Source organism: Colias philodice, chromosome 19 (assembly GCF_061535455.1).
Source record: "Colias philodice isolate Cphi_HAF_F1 chromosome 19, ilColPhil1 Martin Lab GWU primary, whole genome shotgun sequence".
In the NCBI taxonomy this organism is placed as follows: domain Eukaryota; kingdom Metazoa; phylum Arthropoda; class Insecta; order Lepidoptera; family Pieridae; genus Colias; species Colias philodice.
The window spans coordinates 8,149,289-8,174,457 of record NC_143104.1 but is presented as its reverse complement, the minus strand read 5'-3'; the positions used below and the strand labels follow the sequence as shown (position 1 = coordinate 8,174,457).

At 36.6% G+C, this 25,169-nt stretch overlaps 3 protein-coding genes across 4 annotated transcripts; all 3 read right to left on the bottom strand.

The window, feature by feature from the left end:
• Positions 1-1,599: 1,599 nt before the first annotated feature.
• Positions 1,600-19,497, bottom strand: LOC149480070 (ubiquitin carboxyl-terminal hydrolase 3-like). 2 transcript variants are annotated; one of them, XM_089707677.1, is made up of 10 exons: positions 19,240-19,497; positions 18,483-18,627; positions 17,739-18,027; positions 16,638-16,991; positions 15,929-16,077; positions 15,512-15,629; positions 14,810-14,929; positions 9,222-9,364; positions 4,479-4,625; positions 1,600-2,064 (listed from the first exon to the last, which is right to left on the bottom strand). In XM_089707677.1, exons 1-10 carry the CDS (start codon positions 19,328-19,330, stop codon positions 1,902-1,904), a joined length of 1,719 nt encoding a protein of 572 aa, XP_089563803.1. In that variant the 5' UTR covers positions 19,331-19,497; the 3' UTR covers positions 1,600-1,901. The 2 variants fall into 2 exon arrangements, with proteins under 2 accessions (XP_089563803.1, XP_089563804.1); XM_089707678.1 differs by lacking the exon at positions 19,240-19,497 and adding an exon at positions 18,945-19,074.
• LOC149480071 (uncharacterized) lies at positions 9,484-14,152 on the bottom strand. The gene has a single exon (XM_089707097.1). It carries the CDS (start codon positions 14,125-14,127, stop codon positions 13,372-13,374), a length of 756 nt encoding a protein of 251 aa, XP_089563223.1. The 5' UTR covers positions 14,128-14,152; the 3' UTR covers positions 9,484-13,371.
• Positions 19,498-23,810: 4,313 nt separating the features above from the next.
• On the bottom strand, positions 23,811-24,968 carry RpS17 (ribosomal protein S17). The gene is made up of 3 exons (XM_089707460.1): positions 24,850-24,968; positions 24,556-24,707; positions 23,811-24,079 (listed from the first exon to the last, which is right to left on the bottom strand). The coding sequence occupies exons 1-3, from the start codon at positions 24,850-24,852 to the stop codon at positions 23,833-23,835; spliced, it is 402 nt and encodes a 133-aa protein (XP_089563586.1). The 5' UTR covers positions 24,853-24,968; the 3' UTR covers positions 23,811-23,832.
• Positions 24,969-25,169: the final 201 nt, after the last annotated feature.

Here is a 25,169-nt window from a genome sequence, read left to right as displayed (position 1 = left end):
TGAAGAATTACAATACAACAAATTAAAAGCATGATCATCATTCCTGCTAGGATTACAATATCATTTCTATATCATTATTTAAATCTAAGCTAGGCGATAAAGTTAGAAATAGAGTTCAGCTCAAACACCGAGGAATGTCAAGCTACCAAGATATATTTCAAAATTGTAGTAAAAACTTTATTTTCACTTAAAACAGAGTAAAATTAAAATGGTGACTATGTGTCTTCTGCCGATATAAAACGTATATTAAATTGTGACTATACGCAATAGTGCGAGAGAGATAGCATGCGATTGATCACAAACGTGCGAGAGAGATTACATGCGAATGTCTATTTAATACACATTTTTATCGGCAAGGTTATGTAAGATCTAAAATTTCAATTTAAACATGCAATTCTTCTGGATAATTTCACCGACCGACATTTTTAATATACATAATTATATACCATGAACATGCAAACTAAATTATATTTTTTAATATTTCTTTAGCATAGCAATCCTTTCTTTAGCATTTTATTACCTTAATTTTACTCTGTTATAAATTATTGTATGAGCTGATGTGTTCATAAAAAAGCACACATAACCCAGAACATTTAAAAGAACCTGAGCATCAAAACATAAAATATCATTGAACGTGACAAGAAAAATAGTTGCTAAAGTCAACTTTCGTGTAAATTACATTTATTCTTCATAAGTTAACTATATAAGCTCTAAATGAATCATTTTTCTAATTAAGTATATTTTGTTCTACAATTTTAATAAGATATACGACATGTTTAATCCATCCATAAAATGTTTATAAATATCAAACTGTAATAATTATAACTATCACGTACATTGTACAGGTTATGTAACAATTTTGTCCCAATACATAAGTGGCCGTGCAATTGTACATTTTAGGGCCGATTTTTCAATGCTTGGATAAAACTTATCCGTCCAATAAAGTATTACACGAAAATATTAAAATGTCACGTAAACTGTCAAATACGGGCAACTAGAATACGTTTTTAAAATGTTAGTTTTATACATTATTCGACGAATAAATTTTATCCAAGCACTGAAAAATCGTCCCTTAATTATTTAAATAAGACAGCTATAAAAGTCAAACAGCTCAAATACTTTTCGTTTCTAAGCTCGTCGTAAAAGATATGAAACATCTCTCACAAACTTAAACATAACTAGCAATTTATTCACGGTCTTACATTTTTTTACGCACCGAATGCGCCAAAAATGCCAGAGTATGCGATATGACTGAGATCAACTATAGTATTACAAGTACTGCAAACTTATCAATGAACTATTACTTATTAACGTTGGCATGAAAAGGTGGGTAGCGAGACGCGTATTATTGTTTCAAACATTCTAGAATATGATACGAATTTCAAATTGCATAACATCAAACATCGAACGGGGGTGTTCGATTTTCAAAAATTTTTTTTTAGGGCCGATTTTAATGCTTGGATTAAACCAAGAAGCTTATATCTAATACACTGGAGATTTCAGTATGAACATTAACTTGTAACAAGGAAATATGACGTTGAATGACGCCTGTATGTTTTTTTATCCCTTTCTCACTTAGGTAGTTAGTTAGGTGTGAAAGGGATAAAAAACATACAGGCGTCATTCAACGTCATATTTTCTTATTACAAGTTAATGTTCATACTGAAATCTCCAGTGTATTAGATATAAGCTTCTTGGATAAAACTTATCCGTCCAATAAAGTATTACACGATAATATTAAAATGTCACGTAAACTGTCAAATACGGGCAATTAGAATACCTTTTTTAAAATGGTAGTTTTATACATTATTCGACGAATAAGTTTTATCCAAGTGTTGAAAAATCGGCCCTTAATGAAATACTGTCAGCTAGGAATATTTATTTAATCTGTATTTGTGTGGTCACGTGGCGGTGGGTAGCGAGAACTCGCGGCGTATGTAGAACATGATGTAGGGCTTGCACGTGGCGACCGCGGTCGAGTCCGTGGCGCGGACCGTCTGGTCGTTGAAGTGGAACCATTGCTCTTCGTTTATCGCGAACGCCGTGTAGTGACCGGAGCCGGCGCTGTTCAACATTTTAAGGTAAAGTAAAATCCAAAAATAGGCATGCAGTTTAAATAATATAATAAATAAATATTTCGGGACAATTTTCACACACGGCACGATCTGATAACATACTAAGCTTTCGCTTGTGTTATGGAAACCAGATGGCTGATAAACATACATACATACAGTGGTGGTCACATAATTAAAGACACCCCCTAATTGACCATAAAAGATTTACATTAGGAACTACAATTATCTGAAAAAGGTATTTAATCTAGTATTATTTTTATTAAACCATACAAGACAATGTGTTCTTTAAAATGAGGGACAAAAAATAGTTATATTCCTTGTTAGTTTCGACACTTGCTCTCTGTGGGAATGTAACACAAACTTCGTTTACGTACGTGTAGCTGGCCACTTAATTAAAGACAACAAGAAATGAGTTATAATTTTTTATAAATAAAAAGAAACAGCATTGTGCTTTTCTTCGTTTTGCCGCGTAATTTCATAAATCGTTGACACGCCATAATTTTTTTGAGTATTTTTAACTTTTAAAATTAAAATTCATACGTTTAATTGTTTTATTATTATGGTTAAAAACAAGAGTTGCGACTCGTCCACAAGAAAAATTATTTTTAACTTCCATGATAATTAAAATGTTCAAAGGATATGGTTATGAATGCTATAAAACATGTCAAGATGTTCCACACGACCGAAAACGTACTCAGAAAAGCAAATCTAAGTGAAACTACTCGCCCGAAAGATTCAAAAATGGTGTTGTTGGCTAAAAAAGATCCATTTAAAGGGTCGGAACTGATACAGTTCAGAGTTGTATGGTGCAGCAGGCTTGAAGGGGGTGTCTGCAAGAACAATTAGACGGAGACTGTGTGAGGAAAACTTGCACTGAAGAGTATCTCGGAAACTTAAGCTCGGAAAGTACCACTTTTGAAAAATGTGAAGGCAAGATTTGACTTTGCTACAAAATACGAACACTGGACTGAACGAGAATGGAAACATGTGCTGTTTTTGCATGAAACTAAGATTAATATGATTAATTCTGTCAGAAAACAATATGTATCTCAATAAGGAAATGGATCCAAGATACACAAATAAGTAGTCATACATGGGGGTGGAAATATCAATGTGTGGCGCTGTTTTTCTGGACTTGGTGTTGGACCTGTCAAAAAGACAGAAGGCAACATGGATAAATTCCAGTACAAGTATATTTAAGAGCAATCCATGCTGCCCTATGCGGAGGAAAATTTACCTTTTGTTTGGAATTTTCAACACGATAATGATCCTAAGCACACAGCAAAAGTAGTGAAGTGCTTGTTAAGGAACCAATCTGTAACTGTTTTTGGATTGGCCCCCCCTACAGTCCGGATTTAAATCCGATCGAAACCTTATGGAATCAAGAGAGAAAGAAGTCGCGGCAAAGCGGTCATCAAACGTCGACTAACTTTGCAAAGCATTTTCGAAGAATGGAACCAAATTAGTGATGCAACTTGTACAAAATTAGTTGCTTCAATGCCCAAGAGATGTAAACCGTCATTACTGCCAAACGACATGCAACCAAATATTGAAAAGTGTAAAAATGTTTTGTAAATACGTCAGGCATTTTGTGTTGGAAAAATAATCTCATTAAAATAAAAAAAAAATTATATTTCTCATAAGCGAGTCTAATGTCTTTAATTATATGGCCAGACCTTTGCTGGGTTAAAACTGCTAGTAGTAGGGATGAATCGATTAAAATCTAACAAACCGACAAGTTTTGTAGATAAAATTTAGTTTAGCATTAGACAACACATACCTGAATATTTTAAAATTATTTAACAAGTTCCAATGGTAGTGTAAAAATAAATGTTGAGAGAAGTGTCTTGGGTAGTATAAAATGCTCTTAGTGTCTTTAATTATGTGACCACCACTGTATATAATTTTAAATAAATACTTATATAGATAATTAACACCCAGACACAACGCAAACATCTATGTTCATCACACAAATATTTGCCCCGGGTGGGAATCGAACCCACAACCTCTGGCTTGGAAGGCAGGGCCACTACCAACCAAGCCAACCGGCCAGTTTGTGTTGTAACGCATATAATATACAGACTCGGTGGAATCGGTGACCGATAGCATAAATCGACGTGTGTGATTCTAAATGCATGCATGAGTCCGTACGCCATGTGTATGCATACGTGTGTGTGTATACACATGCAAGTTTATGTGTAGGTACTTGTGTATGCATGCTTGTCCGTATGCCTGCGTGTGTTACTTGCATGTTTTTGTGTACATGCGTCCGTACGCCTGCGTATGTATTCGTGCATGTGTTTGTGTACATGCGTTCGTACGCCTGCCCGTGTATGCGTGCATTCGTACGCGTGCATGTGTTTGTGTGCTTGTATATGTGTGTGTGTGTGTGTGTGCACTCACCCCGAGCCGTGGTGCACAATCACCGCGGCGAGGTCGTACAGATAGTTGCCGAGGGGGGAGCGGCGCGTGTCGGGCACGTTGGCGAGCACGAACCGCGACATGTCCAGCGCGCGCAGCGGGAACGTGATCGTCGTGTCCACTTTCGTTCTGGAATAATATATTGTTAGTAGAATTAAATCCAATTCTAGAATGTATGGGGTGTCATGGCTGACTACCATCTTTCAGCCAAAGCCAACCTCACCTGCTCGCGGTGCACCCTGCTGACCAACAAACGAGGCTCTGGCGATTTTTACTAACAGTGGTAAAGCTACAGTTACGTACAAAATATTTTTGTATGTAGCACGAGTGGGCAGTAGCTTGTCCGGGGTAGTACCACTATCTCACGTAAGACCTGCGTAAAGCATTCCTTTGCGTTTCGCAAGAGTAAGTGAGATTGCCGGATGCCCATCCCCTTCGCCCTTAAGTAATATGACAGCGGTACTTAATAGAAAACTACCCCAGGAGGGTACTAGCATGTCTCATTCTAGAGAATCCCTCCCTGAGCTCACTAGCTCAGGCTGCCCCACGTATTCTGGGGGGGGCAAATTACCGCGCATTTATTCTGCCAGGGGTAAGAAAAGTAATCATATTTCGGCAACCCCTTCCACAACATTATCAGTAGATTTCTGCAACATTAGGGGATTGAATTCTAACCTCGATGCTGTACACCACCATCTGGAGACAGTTAAGCCGGGCTTACTTTTTTTAACGGAGACTCAGATATCTTCTCCTGCTGATACATCCTAACTTAATTACCCGGGCTATGTTCTGGAGCATTCATTTGTTCCTCGCGCCGGAGTATGCGTATACGCTAGAGAAGATATCTGTTGTCGCCGCCTAGGCAACCTTGAAGGTCCTGATCTATCTCTGCTATGGCTACGTGTGGACTGCGATAACCATCCCCGCATTTACGCATGTCTATATAGGTCACACAGCGGAAATACCGAAACTGACCGACTCATTGAGCATCTCCAAACTTCGATCGATACGCTGCTTCTAAGGATCCCATCGGTCGAGTTAGTGGTTCTTGGCGACTTCAACGCACATCACGCTGATTGGCTACGCTCTCGCACTACCGATCATGCAGGACGATCTTTTCATGATTTCGCCTTGGCCTACGATCTCTCGCAACTGGTACCTTCACCTACGAGAGTGCCAGATATAGAAGACCACACACCATCTTTGTTGGATCTCTTTTTAACATCCTCCCCCGACAACTACGAAATCAGCGTCGTCGCTCCTCTTGGTTCTTCCGACCACTGCCTTATTCAGTGTTCAGTGCCTTTAACACGTCAATCGCAATCTCGGTGTCGTCATGCCAGCAGCCGACGTGTCTGGCACTATAGGTCGGCGGACTGGGATGGCATGCGGACGTTTTTTTCTTCATATCCATGGAGACAAGTTTGCTTCGCGGATGAAGACCCAGATGCCCGCGCCGACTCCGTCGCTGATGTGGTGCTACAGGGCATGGAGCTCTTCATTCCTAGCTCTGTGGTACCCGTCGGTGGGAAGTCTCAACCCTGGTTTGGGCAATCTTGTAGAGAGGCTTCTCGAATGAAACAAGACTGTTACCATGCTTGGACAGAAGCGCGAGCTACACAGGATTCCGACGTCAAGCATCTTAAAAAGATGTACAACTCTGCCTCCAGATCATTCAAGAAGGAAATATCTGTAGCGAAGTCAGAGTTTATTAATAGAATTGGTAAGAAGTTGACTCACTACCCTTCGGGCACACGTGCATTCTGGTCTCTTGCCAAGGCTATCCAAGGGAACTTTTGTCGATCGTCGTTTCCACCGCTGCGCAGGTCTGATGATTCCCTAGCCCATACTGCAAAAGAAAAAGCCGATACTCTGGCAACTCTTTTTGCATCGAATTCGACGTTAGATGATGAAGGGAAAGTACCACCTACCATATTACGCTGCAATAGCACGATGCATGAAGTAAAATTCACGCAATCTGCAGTTCGTAAAGTCCTTCTCTCTCTTGACACTCACAAGTCGAATGGGCCCGACGGCATTCCTGCAATCGTGCTTAAGACTTGCGCTCCAGAGTTGGCTCCGGTATTGACGCGCCTGTTTCGATACTCTTACGCCACCGGTATAGTCCCTAGCTCATGGAAGACCTCCTTAGTACACCCGATCCCTAAGAAAGGCACACGCTCCGACCCATCAAACTACAGACCAATCGCAGTCACCTCCTTATTCTCCAAAGTGATGGAGTCCATCATTAATAGTCAGCTCTTACGTTATCTAGAGGATCACCAGCTGTTAAACGACCACCAGTATGGCTTCCGTCATCGTCGCTCGGCTGGTGATCTTCTTGCATACCTGACTCACCGATGGGCTAAAGCTGTCGAGAGTAAGGGGGAAGCGCTGGCTGTAAGTTTAGATGTAGCGAAGGCCTTTGATCGGGTGTGGCACAAGGGGCTTCTTTCCAAACTCCCATCATATGGTCTACCCCAGAGATTGTGCAATTGGGCAGCCAGTTTTCTTAAGGAACGTAGCATCAAAGTCGTTGTCGACGGATATTGCTCCAAACCCAAGCCTATTAATTCTGGTGTCCCACAAGGCTGTGTATTATCCCCCACGCTGTTTCTTCTGCATTTCAATGACATGTTGCAAATACGCAGCGTTCATTGTTATGCAGATGACAGTACTGGTGATGCCTACTACGCAGGCCAAGCAAAGACCTCTCTGGAGCAAACTAAATTGTATCGAAGCAACCTCGTGTCTAACATTGAGACCACCCTAGAGAAAATCTCGACTTGGGGCCAATCAAATTTAGTTGACTTCAATCCGGCCAAGACACAGGTTTGCGCGTTTACCGCCAAGAAAAGTCCTTTTGACGTATCCATTAACTTTCAGAACACCCCTATCACAGTAAAACCTAGCATCGGAATCCTTGGGATCGAAATTACGTCTGATGTCCAGTTTCGCGGTTTTTTGGAGGACAAAGCTAAAATAGCTTCGAAAAAACTAGGGGTGCTCGCCAGGGCAAGACGGTACTTCACACCTGCTCATCGCCTGCAATTATACAAGGCACAAGTCAGGCCCCACATGGAGTACTGCTCTCACCTCTGGGCCGGAGCGCCCCAATACCAGCTCCTACCATTGGACCGCGTACAGCGACGAGCCGTCCGAATTATTGACGACCCTGAGCTTTCCGATTCGCTAGATCCACTTTCACTGCGGAGAGATGTTGCATCTCTATGCGTGTTCTACCGGATCTATAACGGGGACTGTTCTGAGGAACTTTTTGAACTCATTCCAGCTGCTGAGTTTCATAATCGCACTTCTCGCCACAAATTAAAGTTCCACCCCCACCACCTGGATGCATGGCGGTCTACCACAGTGCGCTTTTCCCGACACTTTCTACCGAGAACGACGACCTTGTGGAACAATCTACCATCCTCAGTGTTCCCAAACAGATTCGACGCAGAGACCTTTAAGAAAAGGGCATATTTATACCTCAAAGGCCGGCATCACATTCGCGGTGGACCTAACATCGCGAATGCTTATGGGCGGCGGGCATCACTTTCCATCAGGTGACCCGCCAGCTCGTGTGCCTGCTTAGGCGATAAAAAAAAAAAAAAAAAAAAAAAAATGTTTGCAAAATTTGCCGTAACATTCTTGCTCATCATCAACTATATAAGCGTGGATACAAGGCTTAACACAATAAACTTTAGAGAAATTACGATGTTTCGCGTTATAACCGCTGAAATCAAAACTAGGTGCGGCTGGTGCTACTGCGGCAGTGGTAAGAAGAACAACAACAAGCAAGCCGCACGACATGTAGCACGCCAGCTGGCAACGCCGCGCGCTAGCTGAAACGTCATATGCAAGCTGGCAACGACGCATGTTAGCTGAAACATCATATGCAAACTGGCAACGCCGCGCGCTAGCTGAAACGTCATATGCAAGCTGGCAACGACGCATGTTAGCTGAAACATCATATGCAAACTGGCAACGCCGCGCGCTAGCTGAAACGTCATATGCAAGCTGGCAACGACGCATGTTAGCTGAAACATCATATGCAAACTGGCAACGTCGCGCGCTAGCTGAAACGTCATATGCAAGCTGGCAACGACGCATGTTAGCTGAAACATCATATGCAAACTGGCAACGTCGCGCGCTAGCTGAAACGTCATAATATGCAAGCTGGCAGCGTCACGCACTATTGCGCATGCCATACGTGTTGAGCGTTACGTATTGCGAGTGAAATCAAAATAAATAGTTGAAACGCGGCTTAATATCGAAATTCATCCAGTAACATGTTGTCGACAGTTAACACAATAGCCAAATATTTTCGTGAGCGGAATTGTAATTTTAAATATAATCCTAATATTTTATTCATTAGTTTTTATGGTATTTTAAACTGATGTTCTCGAAAGAGATTAAAGTGTAACAAAAATAAGCTATTTAAATCCATACTTATATATATATAATATTATAAATGCGAAAGTAACTCTGTCTGTCTGTCTGTTACTCAATCACGCCTAAACTACTGAACCAATTTTCATGAAATTTGGTATGGGGATATTTTGACACCCGAGAAAGGACAAAGGCTACTTTTTATCCCGGGAAAATGACGCAATCCCGGAAATACCACGGGAACGGGAACTATATGCGGGTTTTTCTTTGACTGCGCGGGCGAAGCCGCGGGCGGAAACCTAGTCTTAAATATAAAGTATTTTTTAAACTTACCTAAAATAATTATTCCATCTAAACCGCTTCAGATGTAGACACAAGACGTTGGGAAGTCTCCGAATCCAAAACTGCTTGGTTGACTTTTGTTTACATTTACAACTACTGCAGAAGTAACGTTCCGTGTCCGCAAGCTCTTCGATCTAAAAATATTTAAATTATTTACAATTATTATGACAATTAATTAAAAACATATACAATAGAGTTGAATGAATGAATGAATGAATGAAAAATACTTTATTGTACACCATAAAGAATACATTTTACAAAAATTAAAAATACAATATAACAATGTACAGTAGGCGGCCTTATCGCTGGCAGCGATCTCTACCAGGCAACCCAGAAAAGACGAGGAAAATAAATGAGTCAATAACATGGTGGTGCAAAATAAATAAAAGTGCCAGAATAATAGTCTTATTATATATATACTATATCTACATATATGCAGCTTACATTATTATATACATACACAAATAATAATATATTATATACACAATACACATATTAGATAATAAATAAGAATACATACTTAAATATATACAAGCATACATACATACATACATATATACATACATACATATTTTATAAGCACATATATTATAAATAAGTCGACAGAGTTAATACCTAGCCTGTGACAGAGTTAAATAATAGTTTTTAACTTTCTTTTTGAAAATAAAAATCGATTGAGCTCGTTTTATTTCTTCAGGTAAAGAATTCCATAGGTTAATAACGGTGACAGTGTAGGAGGAATGGAAGAAGTTGGAACGGTGAGAAGGAATACTTAAGGTTAAAAGGTTGGAGGAACGGAGAGTGAGGGAATGCTCGTTGAGGAATTTGAAATTGTCTTTAAGATAGGAAGGGGTCTTAGGATCAAACAAAATACCGTATAACGAATGCAACATATGAGCATACCGGCGAAAACGTATAGGAAGCCATTCAAGTTTTTTGCGGAATTTGGAAACGTGGTCGTATTTCCGGAGACCAAATACGAACCGAATGCAAAGATTTTGAAGGCGGTCAAGAGAATCGAGTTGTAACTCGGTTAAATCGGGGTAACAGGAGTCGGCGTAGTCAAGGATGGGAAAGAGTAAGGTCTCTGCAAGCGAAATCCTAGTAGGTATGGGCAGGAAGTTGCGCAGCCTGCGTATCGATCCTGCAGCGCCAAACAACTTCTTACGTACAACTTCAAGTTGAACCTTCCAGGTCATATTTGTGTCAAAATGAATACCAAGATTTTTGACAGAGTTACTGAAAGGTATCACAGTTCCATCCAGAGTTATCTTCGGAACGGAGCTCCAGTCTATCTTATTTGTCAGTTTAGAGCTGCCAATAATTATAGTTTGCGTTTTTGCTGGGTTTACTAACAGGCCAAAGTTATTAGACCACTGAGTGATTTTTGCCAAATCGTTATTAACCTGCTCAATAGCTTCTGGAAGTTGAGGAAGTGAAGCATGAGTATAGATCTGCAAATCATCTGCATACATATGGTAGGGAGAAGATAAATTGTCTGAAATAGAATTGATAAAAATAGAAAAAAGGATTGGAGACAACACGCTACCTTGAGGAACGCCGATGGAGATATTACACCATGATGACAAGTGATCGTCAATTTTGATCCTCTGTCGACGCCCCTGGAGATAACTCCGAAACCATTCAATTACTGCTGGAGATATGTTAAGAGAACCAAGCAAACTCAGTAATATGTCATGATCGACGGTATTAAATGCGTTACTGAAATCTAACAGTGTGAGTACAGTGAGTTGCTTGTGATCCATTGCATAACGAATATCATCAGTAATTTTAATTAGAGCAGAAGTCGTGCTATGACCGGGACGGAATCCGGATTGGAAAGGATTAAACAAGTTATGTTTATTTAAAAATGAACATAATTGTTGTTGGACAAGTCGTTCAAGGATTTTAGAAAGGAAGGGTAGGACACAGATGGGACGAAAATCGGAAAACATGGATGGATTGGCTTTTTTAGGTAGAGGAATAACAAATGCTTCTTTCCAGGCCATAGGAAACTCGTGAGAGGATAAGGATACATTGAGAATATGAGTTAACACTGGAGCAATTATATCAAGGATTGGAATAATCATATCACGACCAATGCTGTCATTACCGACGGCTTTCGATGAAATAGACATAATGTTCTTCTTAACATCACAGACAGTAAATTGTTTGAAAGAAAACGGAGGAAAATTTGGAGCTGGTTTAGTAGAAAGATAATCTAAAGTACTTTTCTTATTGTTTGCATCAAGAGCAAATGAAGTTTTTGAAAAATGACAGTTTAATAAGTCGATATTAAGGTTAACAGGCAGAGAATTTTGAGATGTTTTACCAACTCCAAGAGTTTTAAGAAATTTCCATACTTTTGTTGGATCGCCGTTTTCGATCGTTTTATGAATGTAGCGTTGTTGTGCATCCCTACACATAGTATTACAGCGGTTACGAATAGATTTAAATCTCTCCTTGTTAATCTCAGAGTTGTCCACTTTCAGTTTCGCCTTTGCTCGATTTTTCCTGTTCAGAGCCGTTTTTAATTCCTGCGTCAGCCATGGTGCTGGTAAGTGTTTTAGTTTGACTGGCCTTAATGGAGCATGTTTGTCATAGAGCTGGATTAAAAAGGAGTTTAATACATCAACTTTTTGGTCAATCGATTGTAGATCAAAAATGCTAGGCCAATCTACTTTTTCGGCATCCGCACAGAGCAATTCCCTATCCACACCCGCCAGGTTCCGTTGCATCAGGATTTTGGGCTTCAGTTTTGGGGGACGGATGTTGTATGACAGGAACAAGAGGTCGTGATAGGAAAAGCCTTCGGCAGGATGCTGACCGGATTTCAATAAATGATCTGGAGAGGATATCATGATAAGGTCAAGTAAGGAAGGGGGACAGTTTGGGAAATGATGTGTAGGATTTAATGGCGGGATGTGCAGGTTATAGGAATTTACAATGGAAAGGAGTTGTCTAGAACGATGATCGCCTCTAAGAAGACAAGTGTTGAAGTCGCCCATTATAATTATGTGCTCGTAGGAAGGAGAGAATCTCTCGAGGATTTGGTCAAAGGAAGGAAAATAGTTTACGGTAAGATCAGGACTATAAAATACGGCAAGAAGGATTTTGGTATGGGAAAGGGAAACTTCTAGGAGTAAATGTTCAGCTTCATCGCTAGGAGGGGGTTGGGGTGAAGAACTAATAATCGAGAAAGGTAAATGGGAACGTAAGTAGATGGCGACACCACCACCGCCTCTACCAAGGCGATCATTTCTAATGAGATGGAAACCGGGAAGGGAATAGGAGATAGACGGCAGGCAGGGTTTAAGCCAGGATTCGGAGACGAGGATAGCATGTAGGTTGGGACAGTCAAAGGAAGCTAATAAATCGGGATAGTGAGCCGGTATACTCTGTGCATTGATATGAACGGCATTAAAGGATTTTATGGAATCGGAAAAGTGTGTGGAGAGTACAGATTGCAAGGATACAGAGGAAGTGCTGTGGAAACTGTCATCGCTAGGGTTGGAATTAGAAGACGTTATAGAACAATAACTATCGCTACTACTTATGCTATTGTTTAAAGACATATTATGCTTATAGTAATTCTAAAAAATATAAATATATATATAATATTATATTCGATAAATATAAATATATAGATATATAATAAAAATAACAGCTAAAAACAAAATTTATAGTTTGCACCCACCAGCGTATTGATTTACAATATTTATGTATAATAGTTAACTATAATTGAATATAAAAAAACCAGTCAAAATTGCCAGGTATCAAAATTATTAAGAAATCAAAAAGATACTATAGTCTATGGCTCACGACAAATGACAATTCAATAGTGACATATTATGACAATTCAATAGTGACATTTGACAATTTGACATTTGACATATGATACATCATTATGTTGAGAAAATAAATGTAGGTAAATAAATAGAAATAAAAAGTACAAATTGTGAGGTATTTATAGAACGATAGACGATAGTCGATAAATCAAAGGTTAACATGAAAAATCACTAATCGGAAAGCTAAAGAGGAAACAATAACTATTGATATAATACTAAAAAACGAATAAGGCAAAGCAACAAGTGAAGATAAATTATTAAAATAATTAGTGAAACAAGTAACACTCGTATATTTACTTTGTTTTTTGATACCTCTTGGTTCGTGCAGCAGGGTTTCCTTTAGTATCTTTTTGTGGAATGGCACTGCCACTAGCGGTACCCGATGATGGTGCAGTTGGGGCAGAGGGAATACCTTCCAGATCAGCGAGACAACTTATCCGGTGCTTAGAACCATCGGTTGAAATCACAAATATGTATCCATCCCGGGTCCAGCATTGAGAAACCCCAAAGCGTTCCCTGGCAGCCATAAATGTATCGTGACGTCCCTTCGTTAAAAATTCTGAAATGGTTATTCCAGTCTTCTTTAAACGAGACTTAGCAGCCCAGATGCTGTCACGTGTACGGATATCATGGAACTTCACAACTATGGGTCTTGGTTTATCATCCCTTACTCGACCAAATCTATGGCAGCGGCTAATGGAGTCCTTAGTAACATTTGGAATGTTAAGTTTATCGGAGATAATATTGATAATAGCGACAGATACATCCTCGTTATTATTCTCGGTGACACCATGTAGAAGCAACATCTTTCTCCTGGAACGCATCTCCTGTTGTTCGTACAGCTTGGATAAGAGTTCTACTTGAGATTGCAGAGATTGTAGGGATGAGATAACGAATTCACGAAATGCTTCAAACTCAGCGGCCAGTCTGGAGGTAGGACTTGAGGATGCTGGAGGAACAGGATTACACGTGAGCTCCCGTTGGAATTCTGCCATCCTTTTATTGAAATGAGCAGTCATTTCTTCCATAGTGTGTTTCAGTGAGTCCATGGTGTTGACAATCTTGTGAAGTGAATATATTGGAGATTATTTAAGGATATGCTGGTAGGCACTTTGAATTATTAAATCATATGTAAATTTGTAGATATAATTATAGAAAAATTACTTTAAAATTAAAAATATTTTGAGAGCGCAAAAAAACACGTGTTCGTTTATTTGCACCTACCCACGAAAAAAATTGTATCTTTGTGAAATAAATACCGGTAATTCCGGTTTCGTTTGAATATAAGTCTCGAAAAGAGAAATTTTCAATCAGTAGTAATTATTGCAATATTAAAGGCCTAAATAAATCACATTTTAATTTTTACCATTTCCGTCCGTTGAAGTCCAATAAAAACCATACATGAATACAAAATTATGAATTTAATTGAATACAAAATAAAAATTACTTACATAAGTATTAAAATAATGTGGTAGATCCACATTATTTTAATATGTAAGTAAAAATATTTTTCCTATAATCTTAATATTATTATATAATCTTAATCTTAATATATATAAATCTCGTGTCACAATATTTGTCCTCAATGGACTCCTAAACCACTTAACCGATTATAATAAAATTCGCACACCATGTGCAGTTCGATCCAACTTGAGAGATAGGATAGTTTAAATATGTAGGTACCACGGGCGAAGCCGGGGCGGACCGCTAGTATTTTAATAAATTAATCACCTGTACGAAGCTCGACAAACAGTCAGCGAGCGACACCGGACCGCCCTCCGGAAGTTCCAACGAGAGATCTAGAAACGGGTCGAACTTCTTACTTTCCGTGCCGCACGCCAGACATCGAACCTGTGGAAAAATTGGTTGCCTGTAAAGTCGGTATACGGGCGAAAGTTTTACGTGACAACGACTTTTTATGTCTGTCTCTCTCGCTCTTAGGCGGGCTAACCATACCCGCGTGCCTCTCACTCGCTCTCATTGCGAGCGCATAACGTGAGCGGAGTCTTGAAGTGTCACCCGGCAAACCAATATATAAGACGTTGTCACGTCAAAAATTAACATAAATTATTATAAAAGTTGTACATTTAAATTGTACAAATGCTTATTATAAGCATTTGTACAATTTAAATGTACAACTTTTTCCCGTATTATTCTTTATTCCCGTATTATTTTGCGATCGTTGGACTAATTTGTTATGAAATCATGTAACATATCCACATTTATTATACTATGTAAATAATAAATATCTAAACAATTTTTTTTTTTCGAAATTATGAAAAACGTTCGTAATTGAATTTTATTTATAATATTGTAAACACAAATGAAAAAAGTACATTTTTTTAATTTTTATTCATATTTTATATTTCCTAATAGATAATATGCCACCTAGCTGCGTGGGTTCATTTTGAAAATATTTCGTAAGATAATTACCTCACTCTGCAGAGTCCCTCCAAATACTGCAGTAACTATAGATGCAGAGGGTGCTTTTGGCACAAACCCTCCTTCCGCCTTATCGGGAGGCAACAACTGTAGTAACTCCGTGTGTAATCTGCAATTAAAGCATAGGAAAATGTTTAATAATCTACTTTATAATTTTACTAAAGTATATGAAAAATAACAAACAGTTAAGTTGGTGCTTTATTAGCAATTGAAAGAACACAAATAAGAATCAGTTTCTTTATTTCGTTATTACAATGTAGCCTGTCGGTTATTGTAATATATATCGCGCTGACAGGCCGTGATAATAGAAATATTATTTTTATAATATTTATTATTGGTAACATATGATTCTCTATTTTCATTAATACATTTTATTAGTATAAATAAGTAAGTAATTCCAAAAATCACCTATCAAGCATATATCTGAGAAACTCGTGCGCATCCTGTTGCTGGTATCCCCTGAACCTCGGCACCACCTTCCAAATGACAAGGAACAGGCATTCCGGAGATATGGCCCCTTTCGAACCACACCCGCCGTTGTTGAGATTTATCAGAACCTGTATGAATTAAAAATATATATTTTAGGGCTGTTTTTTCAATCCTTGTTTAAAACTCATTCATCTAATAACGTATTAAACTACCATTTCAAAAATGTATTCTAATTGTCCATATATGACACTTTACACGTGACATTTTAAAATGTTCGTGTAATACTTTATTGGACGGATAAATTTTAACCAAGGATTGAAAAACGATGTAAATACTGTAAACGATGTAAATGTTACGTTATATTGTTATAGTACAAAAAAAAGACGTGTGGCACTCGGGGACTGCCGCGGTAAAGCTATTGCATGCTATGCCTTCAAGCCACACCTCCAAGCCCGTCGGAGTGGGGAGCGTGAGGTTATTTCGTTACGGAATTTCTCGATTCGGTCCCCGCGCTCAAGGCCCGCGATAGAAGCTATGCAATAGCTTAATTAAGTTGATGTTTTATACTCTATTGACTATTTTTTGTTTCTGTATCATTTTAAACAGATACAAAAATTAACATTCAGTAACATCCACAGAATAAAAATCCAGTAGAATAAGAAAGAATGATTAATAATATACAACTTGCCTTTCTAAGTTCCTCAGCCATAATAACATCATGCATCTCTTGCCGAGTATAGCTTCTGGAATGATAAACCTTCCTCCCATTTGTCTTCATCTCCAAAGATGGCAACTGACTGAAATAACAGCTAAACTCCTGTATGTTGTTCAAACTTTGCAATACAGCATTCATGAAGCATGTATTCCCTAAATTCTTTAAGCCGACTATTTTTTTATCCCTATGATTCTTCCCATTTATTGGTGATACTTTTTTCTCTTTAGACTTGCTGGACTGCATACTGTTTTCTGATGTGTGACTGTCATTGGAATGAGATCGCTTTCTAGATCTGGGACGTAGGCTCCGCACTGGTTCTTCAACATTCTAAAATGTATATTATAATGTTAATTATCATCTAGCGAAAAGGGTATATTTTATGGGCAAAAAGTTAGTTCCAGCTTAATTTTATTTTTAGTATCGTTTTCTATCTTTTATTAGACAATATAATATTTACTATTTAGTATGGGGACTTTCAAGTATACAAATAATTTAACAACATTTTATGCATAAGGATTTCAATATTCAATCGTTTCTTTGACTGTGAATGAAGTAGTAAGGGCAATTAATATAATCTTAAGATTCAATACTAATTGGATATACCAAGAACAGCTAATTGAAATATGCAAATAGAGTTTTATATAAATAGGTAATTATTCAATCCCCTATCAAAGTTCAGGAAATGGGTCAGGCACTGTTGAGGTTATCAAACCTAGATGATCATTCCGCATATAAAAACAACAACAATATTATAATTTACCAACAACCCTTTTAATGAAAGCCAGAATAAAACCATTTATTCCAAACACACAACAGATGCATTATAAAAAGTAATAAAAATATAAATTTATGTGTGGTTATTTTTAAATTAATGTGAAAGTATTGCATATGCTTATTACAAGCAATACATGCTTCTGCACTTGATATAAAATTATATAGACATTGAAATAAAATTGTAAAGTGCTGACTCTGAACACTACAAAAGATTTTTTTCTTGCTAAATTTATAAAAATATTAAATGCATATTAATACATATATAATAATATTATAACATTTCCGAGTATAATGGCTTACCTTTGATACTCTAACTTTATTCTCGCTGCCCTCTGCTATACTTGGCTGTGCTTCCACATTACAAGTATCTGTATTTTCCAGGGTAGGATTACTTTCACTAGGTTCTGTTTGTGACTTATCATTTGACTCATTTCTTATATTATTTTTATCTTCACATTCATCAGTACCTTCATTTTGATCATTGTTAGGATCACAATCTTCTTTGCTGTTAGCGGTCTTAATACTTTGTCTAATTTTGTCAATAATATGCTCTTCTGTGTCATTTGAAACATATTCATCACACTTGTAGCTGCAAAATGAAGCGGTTTAAATATTTTACTCATTTTTCAAGGAATTGTGAATAAATATTTGTCTTATCATAAATCAGGCCAAATGAGAATTAAGAGATTAAGGTTGATTTGATATGATAAAAATGTATACTATGTGTTGTTTAAAGACATTCTTATATGCATAGATACCTAAATACATAAGAAAGCAAATAAAGAAATAAAATTGTCTATTTAAGATATTTGAGAGAGGATAAGTGGATATTGGTTAAAATATTTTTCAGGATTTATATACAATACTAGCGGTCCGCCCTGACTTCGCCCGTGGTACCTACATGTTTAAACTATCCTATCTCTCAAGCTGGATCAAACTGCACATGGTGTGCGAATTTTATTATAATTGGTTAAGTGGTTTAGGAGTCCATTATTCATGTCCATATATGTCCATATATTAAGATAAAATTTATCAGAATCTTACCAATACACTGAGTACATATCACAACTCATGCATAGTTGATGGTCAAAAGTTTCTGAATGTGTCTTTGCATGTCCGTTTATGTATCTTCCACAGCTTACAATGCCACATTGTAAACATAGCCAATTCTGTTCTGTTACTGAACATTCTGAAATTGCAATTTATTATTGTATCCATCAAAATGTGTTGTTTTCTGTATAAACAAGATCTATTTATAGTGTTTTTATTTGAGTATGGAAACTTTGTTAAGAAACAAATCACATGTAGGTAGGTATTATGTTTATAGAAATCTTTCTACATAAAGGATGGGTGTTCTTTACAAAATATTTGAAGGGTGTTTCTACTTTCATACAGCAGCATTAGGCCACGCTTATGACGTCAGTGATTAGTTCAAACTGCGCAAAAATATATCTTGTTTTGTTTAGTGAGTCATTCTAATATGCTTTCCAAAACTGTATGTCTTACAATGGCTATTTATGTTTTCATGTATACCCCTTTTAGTTTAGCATTTACATTAGCCTTCATGAAATAAAAGGTCACACTACACATAGAACATTAAGTATTAGGATAGGAATATTTTTGCATCCGAAACAATCTTCACGGTCACTAATGCCTCCCCTCCCCCCTGCGAAACAGCTGATTATTTTAGTTCGCTGTATTGATTTTTCCACTAACCTCTTATTTTAAATATATGATGACACATAGGTAAGAACTAGGTTTTAATGTTAATTTAATGCACTATATTTATAGTTTGAATTACCTGAACATTTGAAGTTCTTTGTGATTGTGGTGTCCTCAATGTTGAGTTCGCTAAACAACTTGACGTTATCTAATAAATGTGAACATTCCATGATTCATAGTAATTATAAGACAATAATAAGTATTTAAAAATATCTTTTTAATTCATAAAAATTAAATTATCTTAAAACACACTAAATAAAATCTTTATTCCGAGCGAGTGCGAAATAGCTTTTTAGTTTTTACACACATTGAATAAGCGTGAATGAGTAGGAAAACATCCGAGTCTGACGTAGGTACCGTCTCGCTCATTTCATCGCAAGTCCGAGACTTCGCAAGTTCAACAATTCCTGCGTTCGAATAGTTTCTGTGGCAACAATAATTATATCATACAATTATTATACATTTATTTAATTTCTAAAATAATTATTTTGTTTTAAACCTGCTTTCCTATTTTTTGGTTCCTGATTATCTCATTAATATGCTTTTGCTTGCATGTGCCTTGTGTAGCCAACTAAAAAAATAGACAAAAATCATGTAATGTGTTTCAAAGCCAATAATAAGCTTTGAAAAACAATATAATAACAAACACTAGATACTACTACTACTAGCGGTCCGCCCCGGCTTCGCCCGTGGTACATTTTTACGTTTTCTCTCCGAACCATCATCAAGGAATATTATAAAAATTATCGAAATTGGTTCAGCCGTTCTCGAGTTATGCGCTTACCAACACATTTTGTAATTCATTTTGGAAGTGATGGTTATAGATTTTTTTTTATTATTTATGAATATTATATACCTACCTACATACATAACAATACCTAAACTATAACACATTCGTGCTGCGATTGGACTGATTTTGATGAATTTTAATTTTTAACATTGTATACTAAGGTCCGGTCGCGGAGCAAGAAGAATTTCGTACATTAACCTGTTATTACCTGTCACTGTCACTCCCTTGTAAAAATAATGTGTCTTGCTCGCACAGGTGCAATGACCGCCGTCCTTAGGGATTGTAAACCTTTAACCTGAAAGCGTAAGGCTTGTGTTTGCTTGATTGGTGTCAGGTGTTCAATTATGATTTTGTGAATTCAACATTTATAAGAATAAGGCCCAGTTTCATCATACTCTGTTAGTTAGTTTAACACGCTGTTAACTCTTTTAACGGGTCTTTAATGTAAGGGAGTGTCCCACCATGACCTGATGGAGGATTAGTTTCCTTAACACGGCGTTATACTTAATTACTGGTATTGAGGCTCTTTAAATTTTTAACAAACGATTAGAAAAAATGATTTGACGTTTTCTTGCTGTCAAGATGGACTCTGCACTCTGCATAGGCTGCTTATTTTTGAAAATGAAGATGTGTTGGATGATTTGTATAATTTGGATAATATAGTGCGACCGCGACGGCCCAGAATTTATAAAGAACGTCGTCATTATTTCGAAGAATATAATGATGTTGATTTTAGTACAAGATTTCGTTTATCAAAACAATCGGTTTTGGAAGTATTGCAATTAATTGAAGATAAACTCGAATAACCTTCGGATCTGTAAGTAAAACTATCTCGTGAGATAATATTTATATTTATGTGCTTAAAAGGTTCCTTCCTACATACTGTATTATTTTCAATTAAACCATAATAATCCTGTGAGTCATGTCAAATCTAGTATTGAATACCAATATAGGTACTTAAAATGTAAACTTCACCACTACTCAGGTAAGGCTCAGGCCTCCTCATGATTATGAAATGTACTTATCTTAATTTTAAATTCTGTTTTAGGAATCAATCAGTTTCACCTACAGACCAACTGCTTCTTGTAGTGCAGTACAGTGATGGCTCAGTGGTGAAAAACATCGTGAGGAAACCGACATATCATAAGATACATATACAACATGTGACATCTCCCAACCCACACTTGGCCAGCGTGGTGGATACTGACCTGATCCCTTATAGCGCTACCAATCCCATGTCCCAGCAGTGAGAACGTATATGGGTTGACGATGATGATGATCCTTATTTAATTTAAATGTGACATTGTAGAAATATGTAATTTTTCATGTTACCTAAATAAATAAAACTTGTGTTTTTATAAAACATTTTTATTGTACCTATCAACATCATTCAATAAATAGGTTATAACAACTAGATACTAGGTTATTACAAACAAGAATTTACTATTAATTTACTTTAAATGTATCTTGCTGCTTTCTTTTATCTTTGTCTTTATTTTTCTTGTTTTAATTGCTCTTCTAGTATGAGATCTCTCCACTTTCCTTCAAATTCAGAATTTTTTTTCGTAATTTCAACCAGATCCAGTTTACCTTCTACCAAGTGAAATTGAACCGCAATTGTTCTTCAACATTATTGTTGTATTCAACTCAGAATAAAATTAAAATAACACAAGAAAAATCACAACAAAACAATCTCCAAATAGCTTCAAACATTTGTAACCATGGTAACCACCAAATCGTTTGACATATAAACCAGTAAACGTAAAAGTTACTACATGATTATTAAATTTTATACTGTATTAGAACATTTCTATTTAGTCGAATTACCAAACATGACAGTTATTATACAACTAGAACAAATAGCCCCAACGTGCGAAACTATGGCATTGTCAACTATGAAATTTTGTTTCGGGCGGTTTAAAATACGAATGAATGATTCGTGAGTCGGTCAGTTAAAGGTCGATTTGTTAATGGTCTTTTAAATTTCCTTCTTGGAACCTGTAGAGTTGACAACGATGTTAAAATACATGTTTATTTTGAAGCTCCGTTAATAAATGTCTGATTTAGAAAATATTGGTGAAATTGGGTCTAAACCTCAAACTCTTTATGTCCAATCAAAATCCGCCGTCGAAATCGCGTGTTACTTACGTATTTCTGTAATATTGTACCTACATAGTAAATTATTTTTTGAAAAATAAGGTCATAAAGAAGTTTCACTTCTTATGTGTGTACACGCACACTTTTTTTATATAATACTAGCAATGCCCTGCGGTTTCACCCGCATAGATGCGATATCGTTACAGTGAAAAGTCTACTATAGGTCGGACTATAGGTTTAATTTTTAATCACATGAAAATCACCTTTACCCCGTCCCGCACTACGGCATTTGTTTTTTTTTTTTTTTTTGTTTTAGTGGGGAAATCTTTCATAGATACCCACGGCCTCCGGGGGAGGGGCCGTGGGTTATGTCGGATTCCTACCGACCAAAACCCCACTGTGTTCCGTCAAGACGCATATTGGTAGAATTCCTCCGTGACCCCCGCACTACGGCCTGCTCGAACAGTATACCTACTATTTTCTGTAGATTGACTGACACTTTTAAAAATTCGTTATATCTTTGGAATGGAATATCCAATTCTTTTCATTTAAAAAGTATTTTGCTGATATTGAAACAGTCTATAATAAAACATCATTTAATGGGATAAGGATTAATGTATGTGTATGGATAACATGGTTTGAATACTGTCGGCACTTCTATTTACTTTGAAAACGTAAAAAAGTTGTTGTAGTAACATAACTACTGAAGATGGACATATGGTATCGCGGACTTTCTTGTAGATATTGATCCATTCTATAATACCGTAGAACATTTTTTTGTTCTATCTTCAATAGATTCCGCAGCGCACGCGATGACAGAAGTTTTATTGAGGATTTTTGTACACCTTGGGCTACATTATTGCATTTTTGGTAAGGATCTCAAATTTTTTTGAAAATGCAATATAGCCTATGTTGCTCAGTAAAGATGCAGCTTTCTAATGGTGAAAGAATTTTTGAAATCGGTCCAGTAGTTTTTGCGTGAAAACCATACATACATACATACATACATACATACATACTTACAAACTTTTCCTCTTTATAATATTAGTATAGATATCGTGGTTATTGAAAAAGTTAAAATGTAACTAAGTAATAAGTATTGTAAATGAATAAAGGACATTTATTTAATAAATTAGTAAAAAACATTTTCTCCTCCAAATATTTCATGTAAACTGCACTTCATTCAAAAATGTTTGTGACCACTGTCAGTAGGTAAACAGGTCATTGTACGAAATTCTTTCTGCTCCGCGACCGGACTTTAATCAGTAAACGAAAATTTGGCTGGCCTAACTCTATGGGCTGGCGATGCACTATGCAGCCTTCAGATTCGAAAGAATTAATTGTGTAATCTTAAGTAGATTTAATTGCAGTATGTAAATAAAAAATCAGTCATATCACTAATTGAAATATGTAACCAGTTTTATTATGGGCTTAACTTCCCAAACATCCTTAATATGTACCTTTCATACATAAATTCAGGAATAGACTGAACAAAGTGCCTACAAGTTCACATAAATAAAATAAAACTAATTTATAGGTCAAGAAAAATGTTCATAATAACCAGACTAGAATTAATGATATATTATGTTCTACATACACATAATAACATTATGGAACTTTATTGATAGTTAAAATAAATTACTGCCCAAAAAAACTAGCAACTAGAACACTCAAGACTCAACACACACAAAATTAATGGTTCTTGTCGATTTACGAAAAAAGATTGTATAGGGTTAAGGTAACTTGAAAGCAAACACAATAAATTATTTTTAAAATTTATTATCCTTAATTACGTCTGCCGCCATAGCCACCCTGAGTTGCGGGTTGCGTCAGTTGGAGCCCATTGATGTTGTTGAAGTCAAGCATTTTCAACATTTCCTTGGTGTCTGGGTCAACTTCAATGATGTCATGTTCCAGGGCAGAAACTTCCGGAACATAGTTGTCCCTCCTTTCACGCTCCTCCTCTTGCAACTTGATGGAGATACCTCTTACTTGGGAATGTCTGAGACGCCTCATCAAATGAGTGGCGAAGCTGTGAAAGAATTCCAAAAGTTTATGTTTTAATTTAAATTAAGGATTTTTTTCATTTGTTGAAGAAAAGGTTTTTTTAATATTGTATGTTTCAGTACATAATTTTCAAGAATTATGTAGAGGACTGTAAATGTGGTTAAAGGAAATGGTGTCTATTTTATACAGTGAATTGTTAGCAGTGTTTGTTTATAAATTAAACAAATAACGACAATATTAATAATTGAACTCAAAAATTAACTTTGTGTTGGTTTGTCTGAAAATGATGTAGTAAATTACAGCTAAGTACTTTTTTTATAACAATATGTAAACAATTCAAAAATAAAAACAATACATAATTTAAAATATTTTAACCATGGTCAAGAGCTAGATTGCTTATACACACTTGTAACATAACGAATATTACTTTTACATTCAATATTCAATACATAAAATAAATAAGACCGACTTCATGTTAATTTTAGGTTAGAAAACACTTACCCAGCAATTTTGTTACGAAGAGGCTTGGTTGGAATAATGGCTATTTCCTCGCATATTCTCTTGTTAGTATCAAAATCCAAAGTCAGCCTGGTGTAGTATTTTTCAATAATGATTTTCGCTGCCTTTTTGACAGTCTTGGTTCGTACACGACCCTGGAATATTTTAAGTTTTTCTTGTAAATACTCATTTTAAACATCTAAACTTCTATACTGATACAAATATTTTCTTCAAAATCGTTTAACAATTGGTGATTAATAAGATAATATGGGATTTTTAATAGAAAATTTTGATTACCATTTTGAATACACTGCAACTATCTCTTGACAGTAAACAGAAAAGAAGTTGTCAAACGTCAATGAAGGACGATTTCATATTTCCATTTGCTCTATGGTTTCTTTATTTATGGTTTGTTGATGATTTGTAATATTGGGTAATTACGTGAAATTTTGTAATAAATGTTCATTCAGCAAATGAACGAAACCAAACAGTAAATGAAGTTTCATGATTTAAAGCATAAAATCTGCAATAGCATTCGATATAGTATTTATGTCTTCTTCACAGTCTTCATACCATAAAATTGTTAAAAACTACTACTACTACTTCAACTACTGTAC

Coding starts and splice junctions, on each gene's coding strand:
- LOC149480071 (XM_089707097.1), bottom strand. CDS start 14,127: ATGGACTCACTGAAACACACTATGGAAGAAATGACTGCTCATTTCAAT.
- LOC149480070 (XM_089707677.1), bottom strand. CDS start 19,330: ATGGAATGTTCACATTTATTAGATAACGTCAAGTTGTTTAGCGAACTC. Junction 18,628..19,239: donor AAAGAACTTCAAATGTTCAG/GTAATTCAAACT, acceptor TTGCAATTTCAG/AATGTTCAGTAACAGAACAG. Junction 15,630..15,928: donor CTCAGATATATGCTTGATAG/GTGATTTTTGGA, acceptor CTTTAATTGCAG/ATTACACACGGAGTTACTAC.
- RpS17 (XM_089707460.1), bottom strand. Junction 24,080..24,555: donor CTTCGTAACAAAATTGCTGG/GTAAGTGTTTTC, acceptor ATTCTTTCACAG/CTTCGCCACTCATTTGATGA.